General features: G+C 41.8%; 1 protein-coding gene across 2 annotated transcripts in view; it reads left to right on the plus strand.

Moving 5' to 3' along the window:
* galnt14 (UDP-N-acetyl-alpha-D-galactosamine:polypeptide N-acetylgalactosaminyltransferase 14 (GalNAc-T14)) overlaps window positions 1–18,028 on the plus strand; it is a 155,756-nt gene that overhangs the window by 89,437 nt on the left and 48,291 nt on the right. For both annotated transcript variants that reach the window (XM_089021906.1, XM_089021907.1), the window contains exon 3: window positions 16,124–16,222. In XM_089021906.1, coding sequence (XP_088878032.1) covers window positions 16,124–16,222 — 99 coding nt within the window. The remainder of the gene's footprint in view (window positions 1–16,123; window positions 16,223–18,028) is intronic.

The raw sequence follows: 18,028 nt of genomic DNA on the forward strand, positions 1-18,028 counted from the left end.
CTTGTTTGCTGCATGCACTGTGTATGTGTTTGTTTAACCTTGGCAGACTTTTACTTTTGGTCTTCTTTTGCTACTTTGTATTTTTTCCATTCAGATGATTTTGATGTTTTACATTTTGTTCCTGCTGACTTTATTTTAATACAATTTGTCAAACAACCTCCTGCTCCCTCCTGCCTGCTTTTTGGGAGCCGAACCCGCCATCACCACCTCGCAAACCGTGACAACAAGATGGTGAAAGAAGAAGGCTACGTTCCTCATCAAGTGTTTAATGCTGATCAAACCGGCCACTCCTTTCCATCAAGCCATCAACGACCATCACAAAGGTAAATAAAAGAACTGTATTATACAGTACAGTTTATTTCTTGAATTACAATAAAATAGCACACTTATTATACATAAAATAAGGTATATTTTGTGTAGTTTTAAAGGACAACCGACGTCTCCGGACGAGTTGTGTCCATAATTTGTAAAATCACATAAATAACGCGATGGTGAATCGTATGTTGCAACAAGAAAAACTATTTGATATTCGCTGACACAAATTCCCAGCAGACAAATCAGACCATTTCCAATGGAGCTTGGGCGCTATCTTCTGCCTTTGTCTGGGATGCTACATTGCTGTCATTGACGGCTCAAATTGATATGGGCGGACTCCTTTAATCGATTGCAAACATTTATACTTTCCTCTTCAGAACTATTTGAATCATATTCATGTCTGGATGAGTAACAAGAAAGCATCTTCTCTGAATCTGAAGCCATTGTTTTGATTCTCGAGCAAGGCAAAATGTCTGTGTGTGGTGTCACGAACTGGGGACGGGACTTTTTGAAAACCTCCAATTCGCAGCTCAATTTGTTGCAGTTTTAGCACACTTTAAGTCATTCTTATTGGTGATTTGCATTTGACTAAAAATATCAGCCTGTGTGTTTTGGGTATTTTAGATGCAAAAAAATGTTTTTCTGATGTCAGTTAGGAAACAAAAAATTGTGTCGGTTGATCTTTAAGGCGTAGAAAATTAGAAAGTAAAAAATTATGTTTTATGGGCACCTGGGAACGGATTATTGTCATTTTAATGGTTTCCTATGGGAAATTAATTTTGGGGATCCACACTTTTCGCCTTACATACTTTGTCTGGGAACCAATTAAGTATCACTGTATATCTATTTTTAGTTTCTTTAGTTCCTTCTAACTAATAATACATTACAGCAGAGTTTTTTGTTATTTTCATTTGAGCGCTAAACCTCATTTGCACACCCGTGCATTGGCCTCATGTTCTTCAAAGTGAAAGAAGCACCGTTTTTGCACTGCAGGCAAGGCGGGCGGCCAACACAACAAGCCAGTGGAGGAATGCAGATGTTTTTTTGTTTTTTTTTAGCCTTTCGTGGAATGTTTGTTTGCATTTCATTAATAACTTGCAAAGTAAAAACAGCTGAAGATGAAAAAAGTTGCAACTTATAGATGAACAAAAAAAAAAGATGTTCATCACTGTCACGGTTCATTGTAAAGAAGCCGTATTTACATCCCCTGTTTCTGAGCATTTTTGGGGGGGAAATATCAGATGGGCCCCAGATGGGTTTGCAAGCCTCCTTTCGAGAAACGGCCCAGAAAATGGCTAAATTCATAAGTGTAACAAAAAATAATTCAATACATGCTCAAAGCATTTTGTGCTGCTCCTTTTGGCCACCAGGGGAACTATAATAATAATAATAATAATAATAATAATAATGGATGCAATAATAATAATAATAAGAAGAAGAAAACATTTCATTTCTAAGCACCTTTCAAAACTCTCTGTCACGGTTTGCGAGGTGGTGACGGCGGGTGCGGATCCCAAAAAGCAGGCAGGAGTGTATTTGACAAATTGTATTTAAATCAGCAGAAACAAAATCTCAAACAACAAAGTCATCAGAAAGAAAAGGTCCAAAGTATCAAACAAAACCATGAGTAATACATGACAAGATGAAACAAACCTTAAAGGCTGAAACAAACAATGACCCGACACTGAATGGTCATGTCGGGAGTCTTTTTAACTGCCACTGATTAAAACGACCAACATCTAGGCAGCTGCAGGTAGGGCCCTAGAGCGCCGCCTATTGGTCGCAAACCGAAACATTACAGCTCTGGGGCCAAGAGACTACGCATAGGATAAAGACTAGATGGCAGCGATGTACCTTCAGTTGCTCATATATCAAGATGGTGCTCACGTCAAAGCAAAAAAATAAAACATCTTTTCCTTTTGGCTTTACCCTTCAAGGGGTCGCCACAGCGAATCAGCGTCCTCTATCTTCAGAGGTTTGATTCGCATGTTTGTTTTGGCCAAGCTTTTACGTCGGATGCCCTTCCTGACACAGCCCTCTGTATTTATCCGGGCTTGGGACCGCCACAAGAAGACTTATGTCCCCTTGTGGCTACAGAACAAGCAACTCGCTCAGTAAAAGGCTCCCAAACACAAAATGGTCATCGGCAAAGCAACAATAAAAAAAAACAATGATGATTCACAATATCATGAAAATAACATGACTGTTTTTGGTATGTAGAAGACGGTACTAATAATACAAATACTACTAATACTAATACTACTAATACTTATACTACTAATACTTATATCACTAATATTACTAATAATAATACTAACACTACTAATCTTCTTTTCCTTTCGGCTTTTCCCTTGACGGGGTCGCCACAGCAAATCAGTGTCCTCCATCTTTAGAGGTTTGATCCGCAGGTTTGTTTTGGCCAAGCTTTTACGTCAGATGCCCTTCCTGACACAACCCTCTGTATTTATCCGGGCTTGGGACCCACTAGAAGACTTATGTCCCTTTGTGGCTACAGAAAAAGCAATACTAATACTAATACTAATACTAATACTAATACTAATACTAATACTAATACTACAATTACTACTACTCCAATACTCCTACTTCTAGTACTACTACTACTATGACTACTACTAGTAGTAGTACTCATACTAGTACTAGTATTACTACTACTACTACTACTCGTACTACTACTACTACTACTACTACTACTACTAATAATAATAATAATAATAATAACAACAATTATACTCGATTGGTTAAAAGTGACCGTTCGTTCCTGGTTCATCGCTCTTCAGGGTGTTAGAAGTGGGATGGTGAAATCAGGAGGAAGCCAGGTGTTGAACAGCATACGTTATTTTAATCTTGTAGACAGCAGGGACATTGTGAGGTCGGTTGAAGGGAGACAGAGAGGAAAAGGAGAGAGAGATAGACGCGCTGGGGGAGCATTTATATAAGACGGACAGGTTGTGACGTAATAGGATGTGACATAATAGGATGTGACATCTGCGAACAAAACTTCGCAGACGACACCACGGTCATCGGTCTCATCAAAGACGGCGACGAGTCTGCGTACCGACAACAAGTGGAGCAGCTGGAGCTCTGGTGCAGCCGTCACAACCTAGAGTTGAACACGCTCAAGACAGTAGAGATGATGGTGGACTTCAGGAAACATCCATCACCACAGCTACCCCTCACACTATCCAACTGCCTCGTCCGTTGAGACCTTCAAGTTCCTGGGAATCACAGTCTCCCAGAACATGAAGTGGGAGGTCAACACCAACTCTATCCCAAGAAAGGCCCAACAAAGAATGTACTTCCTGAGGCTGCTATAGAAGCATGGCCTGCCACAGGAGGTGCTGCAACATTTCGACACGGCTGTCATCAAATTCATCCTGTGTTCTTCCATCACCGTTTGGTTTGGGGCCGCCACAAAAATGGACAAAATCCGAATTCAACGGACAGTTAGGACGGCGGAAAAAATCATTGGCACCGCCCTACCCACTCTCGAGGATTTACACACTGCAAGAATCCAAACTCGGGCGCAGAAAATCCTACTGGACCCTCTGCACCCTGCCCACCACCTTTTCCAGCTACTCCCCTCAGGCAGGCGCTACCAATCCATGCGCACCAAATCCTGCAGACATTTAAACAGCTTCCTCCTCCCTCAAGCAATTAACTCTTTGAACAGTAGCCCAAATGGAACTGTGCCGCACCTCTTTGCAATTTTTTGATGATTATACTAGTGCAGCGTGTTCGACCGGAAACAAATTCCTTGTGTGTTCTACATAGATTGGATTGGATTGGATTGGATTTGCCTTTATTAGTCTCACAGTGGAGAAATTTACATTTCACAGCAGCAAAGTGATGAAAGGAATGAAAGTAGAAAAACAAAATACATGAGCTGCTGGAAAGGCAGCCACTCTCGGGGCGCCGTCTTGAAGTCAAAAGAACAAAAAAAAACTAAATAACAAATAACATGACAACACAAAGACACAAAGACACAGAGAGACATTCATTCTTCAGGACTTGCTGTACCCTCTTTGTGATGACATGAAGCAGTTCTAGATGAAAGAGGAGAGGATCAAAGCGTCTTTCCACCAGTGGATCAGGGACATCATGGTGGAATGTGCACGTCGACTACAAGCTAAATGTTGAAAGCAAACACGCAGCTGTAGCATCCATTGACGAAAAGAGATTGTCTCACATCTCCTGTTCCACATAAATCTGCTTCAATTCCAAGCCGCAACAGTTCCACATACGCATCGGCGCTCTGCGCTGACGCTCCTTTCTTCTTATCGCGGGTTCCTCAAGCCATGCATCCATCCAGCCGCAGACTGTCCAACAGCACTGACCTTTCCGCTAAACAAAGCGGGGCTGTGAAGATGCTACCCATTACAGGCGCAAAAAAAGCACAATGGCCCCTTTGGCGTCCAGCGATGGCAGTCGAAAGGCTCCGACATTCCTCCCATTCAAAAACAGTACTGGCATATTCATGCTGCCGAAAAGGCGCAACCGCTCAGCACAGTCTCCTCCTTGATGAATGTCGTGGTCAAAAATGCTGAAAAACAATCCGTATCCGTTCCACACGACGCACAACAACACAAAGTGACAAAAGAAAACACAAAACAAGACAAAAACAACCAAAAAAAACAAAGGCTCATGTAGAAGGCTCTACTCGGGCGCCATCTTGGACTTCTATACTATACTTATACTTATACTTCTATACTTGGCAATAAAGATGATTCTGATTCTGATTCTGACCTTATCCTACTAATACGTACACCACTAATACTAATAATAATAATACAGTAAAGTCTCGTTATATCGATATTCAAGGGAGTCCGAAAAAATATCGATATAAGCGGGACTATCGATATATCCGACCCTGTTTGCATGTAATTTTCTCCGTGCGTGCATAGAAATAGTATCGATATAACCGGGACTATCGATATATCCGATATCGATATAACGAGACTTTACTGTACTAATACTACTACTTAATACTACTAATACTACTTTCGCCTTTTCTACTAATACTAATAATGCTAATACTACTCCTACTACTACTACCAGTACTACTACTACAACTAATAATAATAATAATAATAATAATAATACAGTTTAATTCTAAGCGCCTTTCAAAATCTTCAAGAATACTTTAATCTAATAAAATGACTAATAATACTAATACTAATAAATTGCTAAATTGTCCTCTTTATGCAGCTTTCATAATTTTCGACTTTGAAGCACTTAGTCTATTTCTCATTCGCAGTCTCCTGACATATTCACGACACCCTCCCTCCCACAGGGAAAAAAATGATGTCCGCTGTCAAAGTGGCCACCTGTGAAATGATGCACACATTTTATGGATGATTGACAGCAGGTGGCCGTTGAAAAGCCATCCGGCGTGCCGACCAACCCTTGACAGCTTAGCACGCCGTCACTCACGTTGTGGTTTGCCCTTTAGCGGCGTGTTGTTTTCGTCTTCCTCATGTCCTCGCACTTCTCCTATCTACAACTCACTTCCACCCCTCTTTTCTCCCCCATCCTCCTGTTGCTCACATTTCCCTTTCTCACCTCACGCTCGTGTTTAGCTTGCGGCCTCATCTTCCTCGTCGTTATCGTGTCCTTCTCTTCTATCCTTCTCTCCTCCTCTTTCTCGTGACCTCCTCCTCTTCCTCACGTCTTCTTCCTGCTGGTAGCGTTGTCCTCATCTTTCTCACGAGGGACTTCCTGTCTCTTCATTCCGAGCATGATGCTTGGAGAGTATGCGAGCGGGTTCATATCAGCTCCGACATCAGTCATCTGTCAGCACAAACGTTGTCAGTGCATCTGTGCTTTCCATTGTGGTTGTGTGTGTGTGTGTGTGTGTGTGTGTGTGTGTGTGTGTGTGTGTGTGTGTGTGTGTGTGTGTGTGTGTGTGTGTGTGTGTGTGTGTGTGTGTGTGTGTGTGTGTGTGTGTGTGTGTGTGTGTGTGTGTGTGTGTGTTTGTATGACTAGTCTGAGGACCACTAACATTTTATACCATACATAGTGAGGACATTTTTGACAAGTGAGGACCATTTGGCTGGTCCTCACAAGTTTTTCATTCTAAAGGCTTCTAGACGGTCTATATATGCAGCTGTTAAAGTTTCAGAAAGGAGAAAGGTCCTCACAAATTCACCCAAAATGATTTTTTGGTGTGTATTTTCATTTCACTCAGATGCACACACTTTTTACTCATTGTGTGTGTTTATGTGTGTGTGTGCGTTTTTAATGATATCGATGAGAAGGTGTCTTCAGCCGTCATCTGTACAAATTTGAAGGTTCGCCTCCGATCCAAGAGGCTTCGTCAGCGAACTAAAGTCTGACTGGTCGTATCGGCCCTATTTATATATCCCTAATGTCCAGACATGGCGGCGCCGGACACAGCTATGATAGGTCCCTACCCGCAGGTTGGGGGGAGCAGAGGACCACTCCCTGTGGCCCCACTGATTGTTCCTACATTCCTGACTAACGACTGGCCTATTTGCCCCAATCCCACCGGTATCACCTCATCAGCATTACGAATGTTGTCTAACCTGTTTTGCCTAAGCAGGCTATTGTATGAACGATCCAAATTGAACCTCACCCCACCAGATCGCTTCTTTTACTCCCCTTTCAAACCATCTATGTTTTTTCGCTAAGATTTTAACCTCATTGTCGTCAAATGAGTGGTTGCTAGCTTTTAGGTGCAAATGTACTGCCGATTGAGGCCCACTTGTATTATCCCTGCGATGTTGATAAAGTCTTTTTTTGAGATTAGTTGAGTCTCCCCTGTACAACACAACTTCAAATTTGTACAGATGACGGCTGAAGAAACCTTCTCATCGATGGACCACTCCTGTACGACCGAGAGCTTACACAGACATGTTTAATGACAGGAAGGAAAAAGTTCATACCACGTACCAAGTAAAACAATATTTTAACCAAATTCACTACAGTAGCCATTCAGAAACCTCACTCCTGCTGTTATTTCAGTTTCAAGTCCACGTTTTATTGCTTTTATTGCTTTATTTTTAAAGAAGTCGGTGGTTCTCACTACTTATCTGGAGTTATCCGGACCTCACAAAACCATTGAAACAAGAATGTGTGTGTGCGCGTTTTTAATGTGTGTGTGTGTGTGTGTGTGTGTGTGTGTGTGTGTGTGTGTGTGTGTGTGTGTGTGTGTGTGTGTGTGTGTGTGTGTGTGTGTGTGCGCGCCACACAGACTCTTGTAGGTCGGCTTTTATCTCCCGATCGCTGCTCTGGGCTGGAACTGCTGCATAAATCAAGTGCGGCAAAAGTGGAGATGGCGGCACAGAGGTGCATGATGGGATGCGATAGGAGAAATATATACGCGTGTGTGTGTGTGTGTGTGTGTGTATATACACAGTGGGGAGAGTCTCTTTCTTGGCAAGAGGCTGCGAAACAATAGGAAGCTGAAAGGGGGGTGGAGGAGGAAAGGGAGAAGGGAGGGGGAGTACGGCAGCCCTTTCAGCTCCCTCTGCAAATAGCGTGGAGCAGCATTTCCCCCCCAAAACATTGAGAAATAACAGCGATGCTCTCTCTCCGCAGAGACAAACAACATTGTCATGGCGATCTGTCCTTCGACAACAGCAACAGTCATTCGTTTCGTTTTCCTAATGACACAGCCGCAATCAACCAAGCAAGCACATTTCATTTTCTTTGGAAACACACTGAGGGCTACCTGAAAGATTAAACAGAAGTTTTTCAACCTCTTCTATTGCCGGAGACCGTTGCTTAGACAACACAGAAATACCTTTAGCCACACGTCCCATAATAGCAAAAGTACTCCACTCCATAACAAACCACGTCTGCACTGCAGAAAGGTAGTGACGAAAACTAGTTCGCCAGCCACCGTGCCGCTGTTCGACCGTGTGGTTTAGTGTTCATCTGCCGAAAACTAGTCCGCCAGCCACCGTGGCGCTGTGTGGTTTGGGTCGTCCGCCAAAAACTAGTTTGTCTGCCAAGATTACATTCTCACAAATTTAATGTTTGTAAAATGTTTGCGAAAAGTTCATGAGCTAAAGCGTTCGTAAGCTGAGGTATCACTGACTGTCCTTTGTTGTAGACGAGAGCATTGTGGCCTTTTTTGCCTTTTTCTTTTTTTTTTTGCTGTGGACAAATTCAATTTGTCCACAGCAAAACAAAAGAATTATAATTTGTGTTTTTACAATGTATAATGTGTATAAAAAAATATTAATGGTATTACGGCGAAAAAAAAATCAGTAAAATGTTTAATTTAACATATTTCAAAATAAAATTCCACTTGTCATCTCGAAAGGTTTTTCTCTTCTTGAGACTTTTCACACGGACTTTTCTTGGTGGTCGACTGCTTTTTAACATGAGTTAAAAAGCAGTCTTTTTAACATTTGTAATAATTAATATTACTGCATTATATTTAATGACGAAAACGGAATCAAAATTATCTCAAAATTATATTTAACAATTTTTGCGTTTCCCGTACATACTTTCTTGGATGCCGTACACATCTAAAATTGTGCACAAATCGTACAGAATACAGAAAAATACGGCTGGTTGACAGACAATGAAATAAAATGCCCACACTAACATTTTCCATTGGGTGAACCCTTCGGATAATCTATACAGCACTGACACCAAGAATTCTTTGCAGAGGATAAAGAAAATGTGACTGTGAGTACCGCTACATTATGTGCCACTCTATTCAATCTATGGCTTCAAGGGTTATGGTGTACTTGGTTCCCGTTTATTCTGTCTGTATAAAATTCAACAAAATATTTAGAAATATATAATTGACGAATTTAGTACAAACTGCAAGAATCTAAACAAGGGCGCGGAAAATCCTACTGGGCCTTCCGCACCCTGCCCACCACCTTTTTCAGCGACTCCCCTCAGGCAGGTGCTACCGATCCATACGCACCAAATACATCAGATATTTAAACAGTTTTTTCCCCCAAGCCATTAAATCTCTAAACAGTAACCCTAATAGAACTGTATAGTGCCTCCATTTTTCTTATGATGATACTAGTGCAGCATGTTCTACCGGAGACAAAGTCCTTGTGTGTTCTACATACTTGGTAATAAAGATGATTCTGATTCTGACATGCAGAAGTAGCCTATTAGGAGCCAGGTAGACAGACATACTATCATAACAGCATCAATACAAATCATTCTTTGCAGAGGATAAAGAATCTGTGACTCTGAGTCCTACTATATTGTGTGCCAAATAGTACCGCTGTGTTCAATCTGTTGCCTCAAGGGTTATAGCGTAGTTTGAGGCTTAATTTGTGACCTGTGCGACCTACTGTTGTTACCTTTTGAGCTGTTGCATTCCCCGCTTTCTACCTTTATCTTGTCAAACAAAAAAAACCTAATTGCTGCTTAATGATCCCCTGATAGGCTTATTTCACGGTCGGGTGATCATGATGCACAAGCTCCCATTTCGTGTCGGGCTCAAGGACACTTCAGCAGGTCACCGTATAGCACACACGCACACACACACACACACACACACACACACACACACACACACACACACGCACACACACACACAAACACGCACGCACACACTCACATTCCTGTTTCAATGATTTTGTGAGGTCCTGATAACTCCAGATAAGGCGTGAGGACCACCATTTGTCACATTTTTCAAGGTGGTGATGGTGGTTGCGGATCCCAAATAACAGGCAGGACGTTGTCTTTGACAAATTGTATTGAAACAAAGTCAGCAGGAACAAAATCTCAAACATCAAAATCATCTGAACAGAAAAAAATACAGAAAAAAATACAAAGTATCAAAAGAGAACCAAGATTAAAAGTCCGCCAAACACAAGCACAGCATACAATGCATACAATAGCATACAAAGCACACAACAATGACACAACAGCGAATGGTTGTGCCCGGAGTCCTTTTGAGTGTCACTGAAACGACCAGCACCTGCGAGGCAGCAGGCAGGGCTGACAGCGCCAATCCGAATGTGGCAGTCCGCCACTGATCGGGACGACCAGCACCTGTGCAGGTGCAGGCAGGGCCGACAGCGCCACCCGTTGGTCGCCAACCAGATCATGACACCCGTGCTGATAAGTTTAGAGAAGAACTAGTGTTCCATTTGAACACTAAATGTCAGACCATTTCCCACTTCAACTTCTTTAAAAACAAAGAAATAAAAAGTGGACTTGAAATTCACATAACAGCAGGAGTTTGGTTTCTGCATGGGTACATTGAAAGTCCTCACCCCTGTAGTGAATTTGGTTTGAATATCGTTTTACTTTTTGTGGTATGATTTTTTTTCTTCTTATTATTAACCCTGCACACACAAACATAAACACACGCAGTGAGTAAAAAGTGTGTGTATACAAGTGAATTGAAAATACACACCAAAAAAATATTTTGGGTTAATTTGTGAGGAGCTCTCTGAATCTTCAACAGATACAGACCCTCTAGAACAGTGGTGTCAAACATACGGCCAGGGCCGGAACCGGCCCCCAATGAGGTTCGATCAGGCCCGCAGGATAATTTGAAAGTGGAAAAAATGCATAAAAGACATGGAATTAATATTTTTAATTTGCTGCAATTCATGGATTATCTGCTAAGGGGCGCACTCTTTCCATCAGACTAGAAGACAAGCCGCATCACTGAGACAGACTGAAAACAGCAGACGGTATCAATGCGCCATCTGCTGCTTGTTACGACGTTGTTAATACCTTTGTCTCTACCTCTCCGCTACACCCTCATTAGTCATAAATGTCATTATCCAAACGGAGAAAAGGAGATAAGGAGTGTAGAATGTTCAAAGAAAAATGGACCATGTCCTATTTATTTACAGAGATGCACGGAAGACCTTTGTGCTTGGTGTGTTTGCAACAAGTTTCGGTATTGAAAGAATATAATATTCGACGCCACTACGAGACTCATCACAGCGAAAGATATGACGGGTTGCAAGGACAACTGAGAAGAAGAGAAAAGATTAACGAATTGCTGGCAGGTCTCAGGAAACAGCAGTCAACTTTCATCCGGTGCCGAGAAGTCAGTGAAGCAGCGGTAAAAGCCAGCTACTTAATTGCTAGCAAAATAGCATTAGCATCTACCTACTTACAAATAAAGAGAAACATCAAACTCTTTAAACACAACAGGGTTTGTAGAGAGGATCAAAGACCTCATATTGGAACCTGAGGAAACTTTGGCATCATACGATGTGACTTCTCTCTTTACATCTGTCCCAACCCCAGCAGCAGTCTCAGTGGTGAGGACGAGACTGCTGGCGGACGTTACTCTGCATGAAAGAACCAAACTTAAAGCGGATCACATCTGCAAATTATTGGAAATCTGCCTTAATACTACGTATCTTCAATTTCGGGAGAAATTTTATAAACAAATTCATGGTTGTGCTATGGGCTCACCAGTTTCACCCATAGTGGCTAATCTGTACATGGAAGAGAAGGAGAAACTGGCCCTCACATCCTTCCCGGGGACAAAACCTAGACACTGGTTTAGATATGTGGACGATACTTTTGTCATAATTAAAAAACAAGAAATTCAATCATTCACAGATCACCTCAACTCTGTAGACATCAACATTAAATTTACTCGTGAGGACATTAAAGAGAACCAACTAGCCTTCTTGGATTGTAAAGTAATTATAAAAGAGGACAGAGCGCTAAAAACAGAAGTCTTTAGGAAGGCTACCCACACTGACCAATACTTTGACTCTAACCACCCTTTACAACACAAATTAGGAGTTATCAGAACCCTCCAGCATCGGGCTAAATTTATACCAACTCGCATTGAAGGTAGAGAAAAGGAGTCAAAACATATCAGGCGAGCACTCACTAACTGTGGGTACCCTCAGTGGTCATTCAACAAATGTCAGAAAGAAAGAATAGGGAATGAAACCAATAATTCTCAAGATACAAAAAGGAGAGGAGTAGCAGTACCTTACATTGCAGGAGTTTGTGAAAAATTACAAATAGTCCTTTGGCAACACAAAATTCCTACTTATTTCAAACCGATAAACACGTTAAGGCAAAAATTAGTGCATCCAAAAGATAGGTTACCAAATGAAAAACAAAGTAATGTAGTTTATCCCATAAGAATGAAAATTGTAAAGAGCAGTACATTGGGGAGACTCAACAAATTCTCAAAAAAAGACTTTATCAACATCGCAGGGATAATACAAGTGGGCCTCAATCGGCAGTACATTTGCACCTAAAAGCTAGCAACCACTCATTTGACGACAATGAGGTTAAAATCTTAGCAAAAGAACATAGATGGTTTGAAAGGGGGGTAAAAGAAGCGATTCTTATAAAACAACAAAATCCTTCATTAAACCGGTCTGGTGGGGTGAGGTTCAATTTGGATCGTTCATACCTACCGTCATAGCCTGCTTAGGCAAAACAGGTTAGACAACATTCGTAATGCTGATGAGGTAATACCGGTGGGAGTGGGGGAAATGGGCCAGTCGTTAGTCAGGAATGTCGGAACAATCAGTGGGGCCACAGGGAGTGGTCCTCTGCTCCCCCCAACCTGAGAGTAGGGACCTATCATAGCTGTGTCCGACGCCGCCATGGCTGGACATTAGGGTTATATAAATAGGGCCGATACGACCAGTCAGACTTTAGTTCGCTGACAAAGCCTCTTGGATAGGAGGCGAAACGTCCGAAACCTTCAAACTTGTACAGATGACAGCTGAAGAAACCTTCTCATCCATTTCCATAAAATATACTTTTCAAGTAAATAAGCCTTAAAACTATACACAACATACCTTATTCTATGTATAATAAATGTGCTATTGTATTGTAATGAAAGAAATACACTGCATTGTATCATAAAGTCACTTTATTTACATTTGTGATGGTCATTGATGGCTTGATGGAATGGTGTTGGAGGTCGAAGGTCAAAGGGAATTGCTGTTTGGAAAGAGATGCACATTACATGAGGACTGTAATTAAAGAAATAAACTGTGCTGTAAAATACAGTTTTATTTACCTTTTTGATGGTCGTTGATGGCTTATGGAAGGAGAGTCACCTTCCACACAACTTAATCTCTGGTGTGGCTTCTCTTCTTTTTTCTTTGGAGACTCTCCCCATCATTTTTGCTGATTAAAAACCTCTTAATTGACACCTGTTGCTTTCTGACTTGTAAGGTCTTACGAAGCCGAGGCATCACATTATTGTTCATTATGTTGATGATTGTCATAGCCACAGTCTTTTCTGAATGGAACTGTTCGGTGAAAGCCTGCACATCATTCCACTTTGCCAGCATTGCCTTTATGAGCTCACTTGATGCTGCAGCCATCTCCTCCTCAGATGTTCTGTTACTGGCTTTAAAATCCTCAATAAGCGCCGAACTTCCAGGTTGGCGCATGGCGATATCGGCGTGAATTAGCCGTGCTTTCTCGCATGAAATAGCTTTACTCACGCTGTCGTTATAGGTGCTTTTCCAATCCAAATTAACAGAAGTTTTTCAACTTCTTAGATTGCCTGAGACTGTCGCCTGAGACTGTCGCTTTAAGAGCACGGAACCACATTTTGCAACAGACGCATCTTTGATGGCTTTTCTGTTCCGGAGAGTGATAGCAATGGTTGACTTAGCATAGCTGTGCTCGGCCCCTAAATCACACAAACGCACACATCGTTCGTGTTTTTCAGTTATCTCCTTCTTCTCAGCGACTTTGTGTCTTCTTGGTCTGAACACAAACCTGTGGTGGTTTTTTGTCGGTCCCATCATAGTAAAATTATCAACAAAAAGTTCTAAGTAGGCGATCGACGTGTGCATTCAATGAGAGGGGGTGTGGCAAGTAGCGCCGGCTGGAGCGCTGTTCGGTCGTGTGCTTCCGCCGAAGATCACTCCGCCAGATCCGAAGGTCGTGTGCTTGATGGACCAGCCGGGGTGGGTGTGCAATATGAAAATAGTGCTTTTTATAAGTTTTAATTATCATAAATTTGGCGTTCGTAAGATGAAAAGTTCGTAATATAAGGCGTTCGTAAGTGAGGTCTCACTGTATTTGGTGAACTTGAGACAGAATTTTCAGTTTTTCGCTCACCTTTCACAGTTAAAGCTTCTGATCCGCCAGTCGAAATTCAGCGAGAGATAATTGATTTGCAGTGTGATGCAGACTTGAAGGGCAAATTTGCCTCTGTAGGTCTGGACAGATTTTATAAGTATCTACTACCAGGGTACCCCAAATTAACAGCCGTGGCTGCTAAAATTTTGTGCATGTTTGGGACAACCTACCTTTGTGAACAAATTTTCTCAGTGATGAATATCAATAAAACAAAAATGCATTCAAGGCTCACAAACAAGCACTTGAATGACATTCTGAAAGTGACAGCTAGTCAGGACATGACACCTGGTGTTGATGCACTTGTACAGGCCAAAAGATGCCAAGTTTCAGGAACAAATACAAGTCCAGACTAGACTAACACCTTTAAAATGCTGCCTTAGATACTGTTTGCATGAAAGAATACAGCTCTGTGAAGATGAATCCTTCCTGTGGTGATTTAAAAAATGTGCACTTTAATGTTCGTCAGCAGTTTCAAAACAAAAGTTGTGTGATGGAATTCTACTGTTATACAACTCCATAAATTTTCAGTATGTATTGTATGTGTATGTATGTTTCATGTATGAAGTTTACAGATTTTAGTGGACAGGCGAACACTTTCTTCATTACACATTTAAAATCACTCTCCTTAGTTTGTGAGGTGTCCGCAGGGATTACATTTAGATTTTATATGCGTATGTGTAAGTGGTTTAAAAATTCACTTCTTTAAAAGTCTCATTTAATCTCAAAGTGCATTACTATATTTTTCAGTACCAATTAAAGTTTTGTGCCTTTGTACAATCAGTGGGATCAGTTTCAATGCATATTTGTGAATGATAAAAGTAAAATTGCACATTTGTCTAAGGAAATATGAGGTGTTTCATGAAATGTTTTGTGAAAGGATAGTTCATTAAATTTCAATATTTTCCCAATGTACTTGTGCTTCTTTACACCAAAACAAAGGAAAGACATGATATTTTTGTTATTTTTAGCAGAGTATGGTATAATTTTAATGGTCCGGCTCACTTGACATCTCCCTAGGCCGTATGTGGCCCACGATGCGAAATGAGTTTGACACCCCTGCTTTAGAAGCCTTCAGAATGAAAAACCAACCAGTGAGGACCGACCAAAAGGCCCTCACTTGTCAAAAATGTCCTCACTACTTATGGTATATAATGTTAGTGGTCCTCACAAGACTAGTCATACAAACACTCACACACACGCACACACACACACACACACACACACACACACACACACACACACACACACACACTGACAGAGTAGAAAGGCCACAGGTGAGGCAGGCAGCTGCTTTGTTAAAAAAGTGTTCACGATCCATCAATCTCATGATAAAGGCCAATGTCCTCTTTATAATGCGCGTGTGTGCAAATGCGGGCGCGTGAGTGTGCGTGTGTGTGTGCGCGTGTCTGTCCCTTTTTTTTTTTGTAAGTGTGCGAACAAAAGTGTGCTGATCCAGCCGCACCGTCCTCCACTTTCCCATTGTTGTGCGATGTTTTTTAATGAGCTTTGCTGCTCATTTATAATTCATGTTCTGCAGCGTTAACACGTGTGTCACTTCAGGAGAAAGAATGGGTGTGTGTGTGTGTGTGTGTGTGTGTGCGTGTGTGTGTGTGTGTGTGTGTGTGTGTGTGTGTATGTGTGGGTGGGGGTTTGGGGGGGCGGGAGAGATTTACGTAGATAACGTCCCACTCACTATTACTGTTTGCCATTTTTTTAATGTATTTTTTTTTGCGTGCAGGTGCAGCTCGTTACACTACGATGCCAAGCTCCCCCCAACTTCCATCATCATCACCTTTCACAACGAGGCACGCTCCACCTTGCTGCGCACCGTCAGGAGGTACGCACGCTACGCCTTTACAGACGCCCCCAGACTTCCGAGCATGCGTGATACGAACAACGGTACATACACACATTTTTGCGGATACAGTGATACCTTGGCTTACGAACTTAATTGGTTCCCAGACATAATGTGTAAGGCGAAAAGTGTGCAAGGTGAAAAGTGTGTATCCCAAAAATGTATTTCCCATAGGAAATCATTAAAATGAGAATAATCCGTTCCTAGGTCCCCATAAAACATGATTTTCAACTAAATAAGCCGTAAAACTACACAAAATATACCTTAGTTTATGTCTAATAAATTTGATATTGTAATGAAAGAAATACACTTCACTGGAAAATAAAGTCATTTTATTTACATTTGTGATTGTTGTTGATGGCTTGATGGCAGAGGATGGGTGGAGGTCAGATGGAGTGAATTGCTGTTTGGAAGGAGAGTCAAATTCCATAAGGACTGTAATTGAATAAATAAACTGTACGATATAATAAAGTCGTTTTATTTACCTTTGTGATGGTTGTTGATGGCTTGATAGAATGGAGTGGCTAGTTTCATCAGCATTGAACACTTTTTGAGGAACGTAGCCTTCTTCTTTCACCATCTTGAGGAATGATGCGTAGTAGGTGCTTTCTCCGCGATAATTTTACCTAGTTCCTCATCAATTGTGTTCTGTTTAGCTGGGTTGATAGCTTTTTGCATCAAGTGTACAGATGGGTTGTTTGTGGAGCCTGATTGATGGGATATTTTAACCTTGCAGTCTACACTCTGCCTTTTCACTCAAAGTTGAAACGAGTCCAAATTTCACTGTTTTCTATCCATTTTCTCACTCTCTCTCTCTGTCATCTGCCTGTATATTTCATGTTAACCCCGCCCCCCTCACTGCTGCGTTATTGACCAATCACGTGGCTTTAACCGAAGACTGGTACCGGGGAATAGAGGACAAAAACAAGTTGGCTGCCATTTTCTTGTTTGGAGAACGGCATCACTCTCTCTGTCTATCTATTTAATGTTTGCAGCTCTGTGTTTCTGTAAACCCCCCCACCCCCACTGCAGCATTCTTGACCAATCATGTGGCTTTAACCGAAGTCTCGGGGCGGGTAATAGAGGACAAAAACAAGTCGGCTGCCATTTTCTTGTTAGGAGAACGGGCTCGTTTGCGAGCGACACATCATTCATTGTGGCACTCTGTGTGTATCCCGAAAAATAGTTCATTTACCGAGGTTAAATTTTCATAAATTTGACGTTCGTAAACCAAAAAGTTCGTAAGCCAAGGGGTTCGTAAAACAAGGTATCACTGTAGTTCAAAGGACTCCCCGCACAACCATTGAGTGCCGGGTCATTGTTTGTTTCTCCCTGTCAGGTTTGTTTCATCTTGTCATAGTTTTATTCATGGTTTTGTTTGATACTTTGGACCTTTCTGTTCTGATGACTTTGATGTTTTAGATTTATTTCCTGCTGACCTCATTTTAATCTAATTTGTCAAATACACCCTGCTTCTCCCTCTTCCCTGCTTTTCTGGGGTACACCACCATCACCACCTTGCAAATCGCGACAAGAGTGATGGCAGAGAGTTGAGGGGGGTGCAAAATATTTTCTTCTTCCAGGGTGTGAGTTAATGAGAGATGGGGGTGGACATTGACGTGTATGTGCTCGATCACATTGTGGAGAAAATCGTCTATATTTTGTATATGTGTGTATGTAACACAACACACACGCACGCACGCGCACGCACGCGCACGCACACACACACACACACACACACACACACACACACGGAAAGACTTCACTGACCCTCAATCTGTGCACCAT

Source organism: Hippocampus bargibanti, linkage group LG19 (genome assembly GCF_051943395.1).
Source record: "Hippocampus bargibanti isolate YZ-2025 linkage group LG19, ASM5194339v1, whole genome shotgun sequence".
Taxonomy (NCBI): domain Eukaryota; kingdom Metazoa; phylum Chordata; class Actinopteri; order Syngnathiformes; family Syngnathidae; genus Hippocampus; species Hippocampus bargibanti.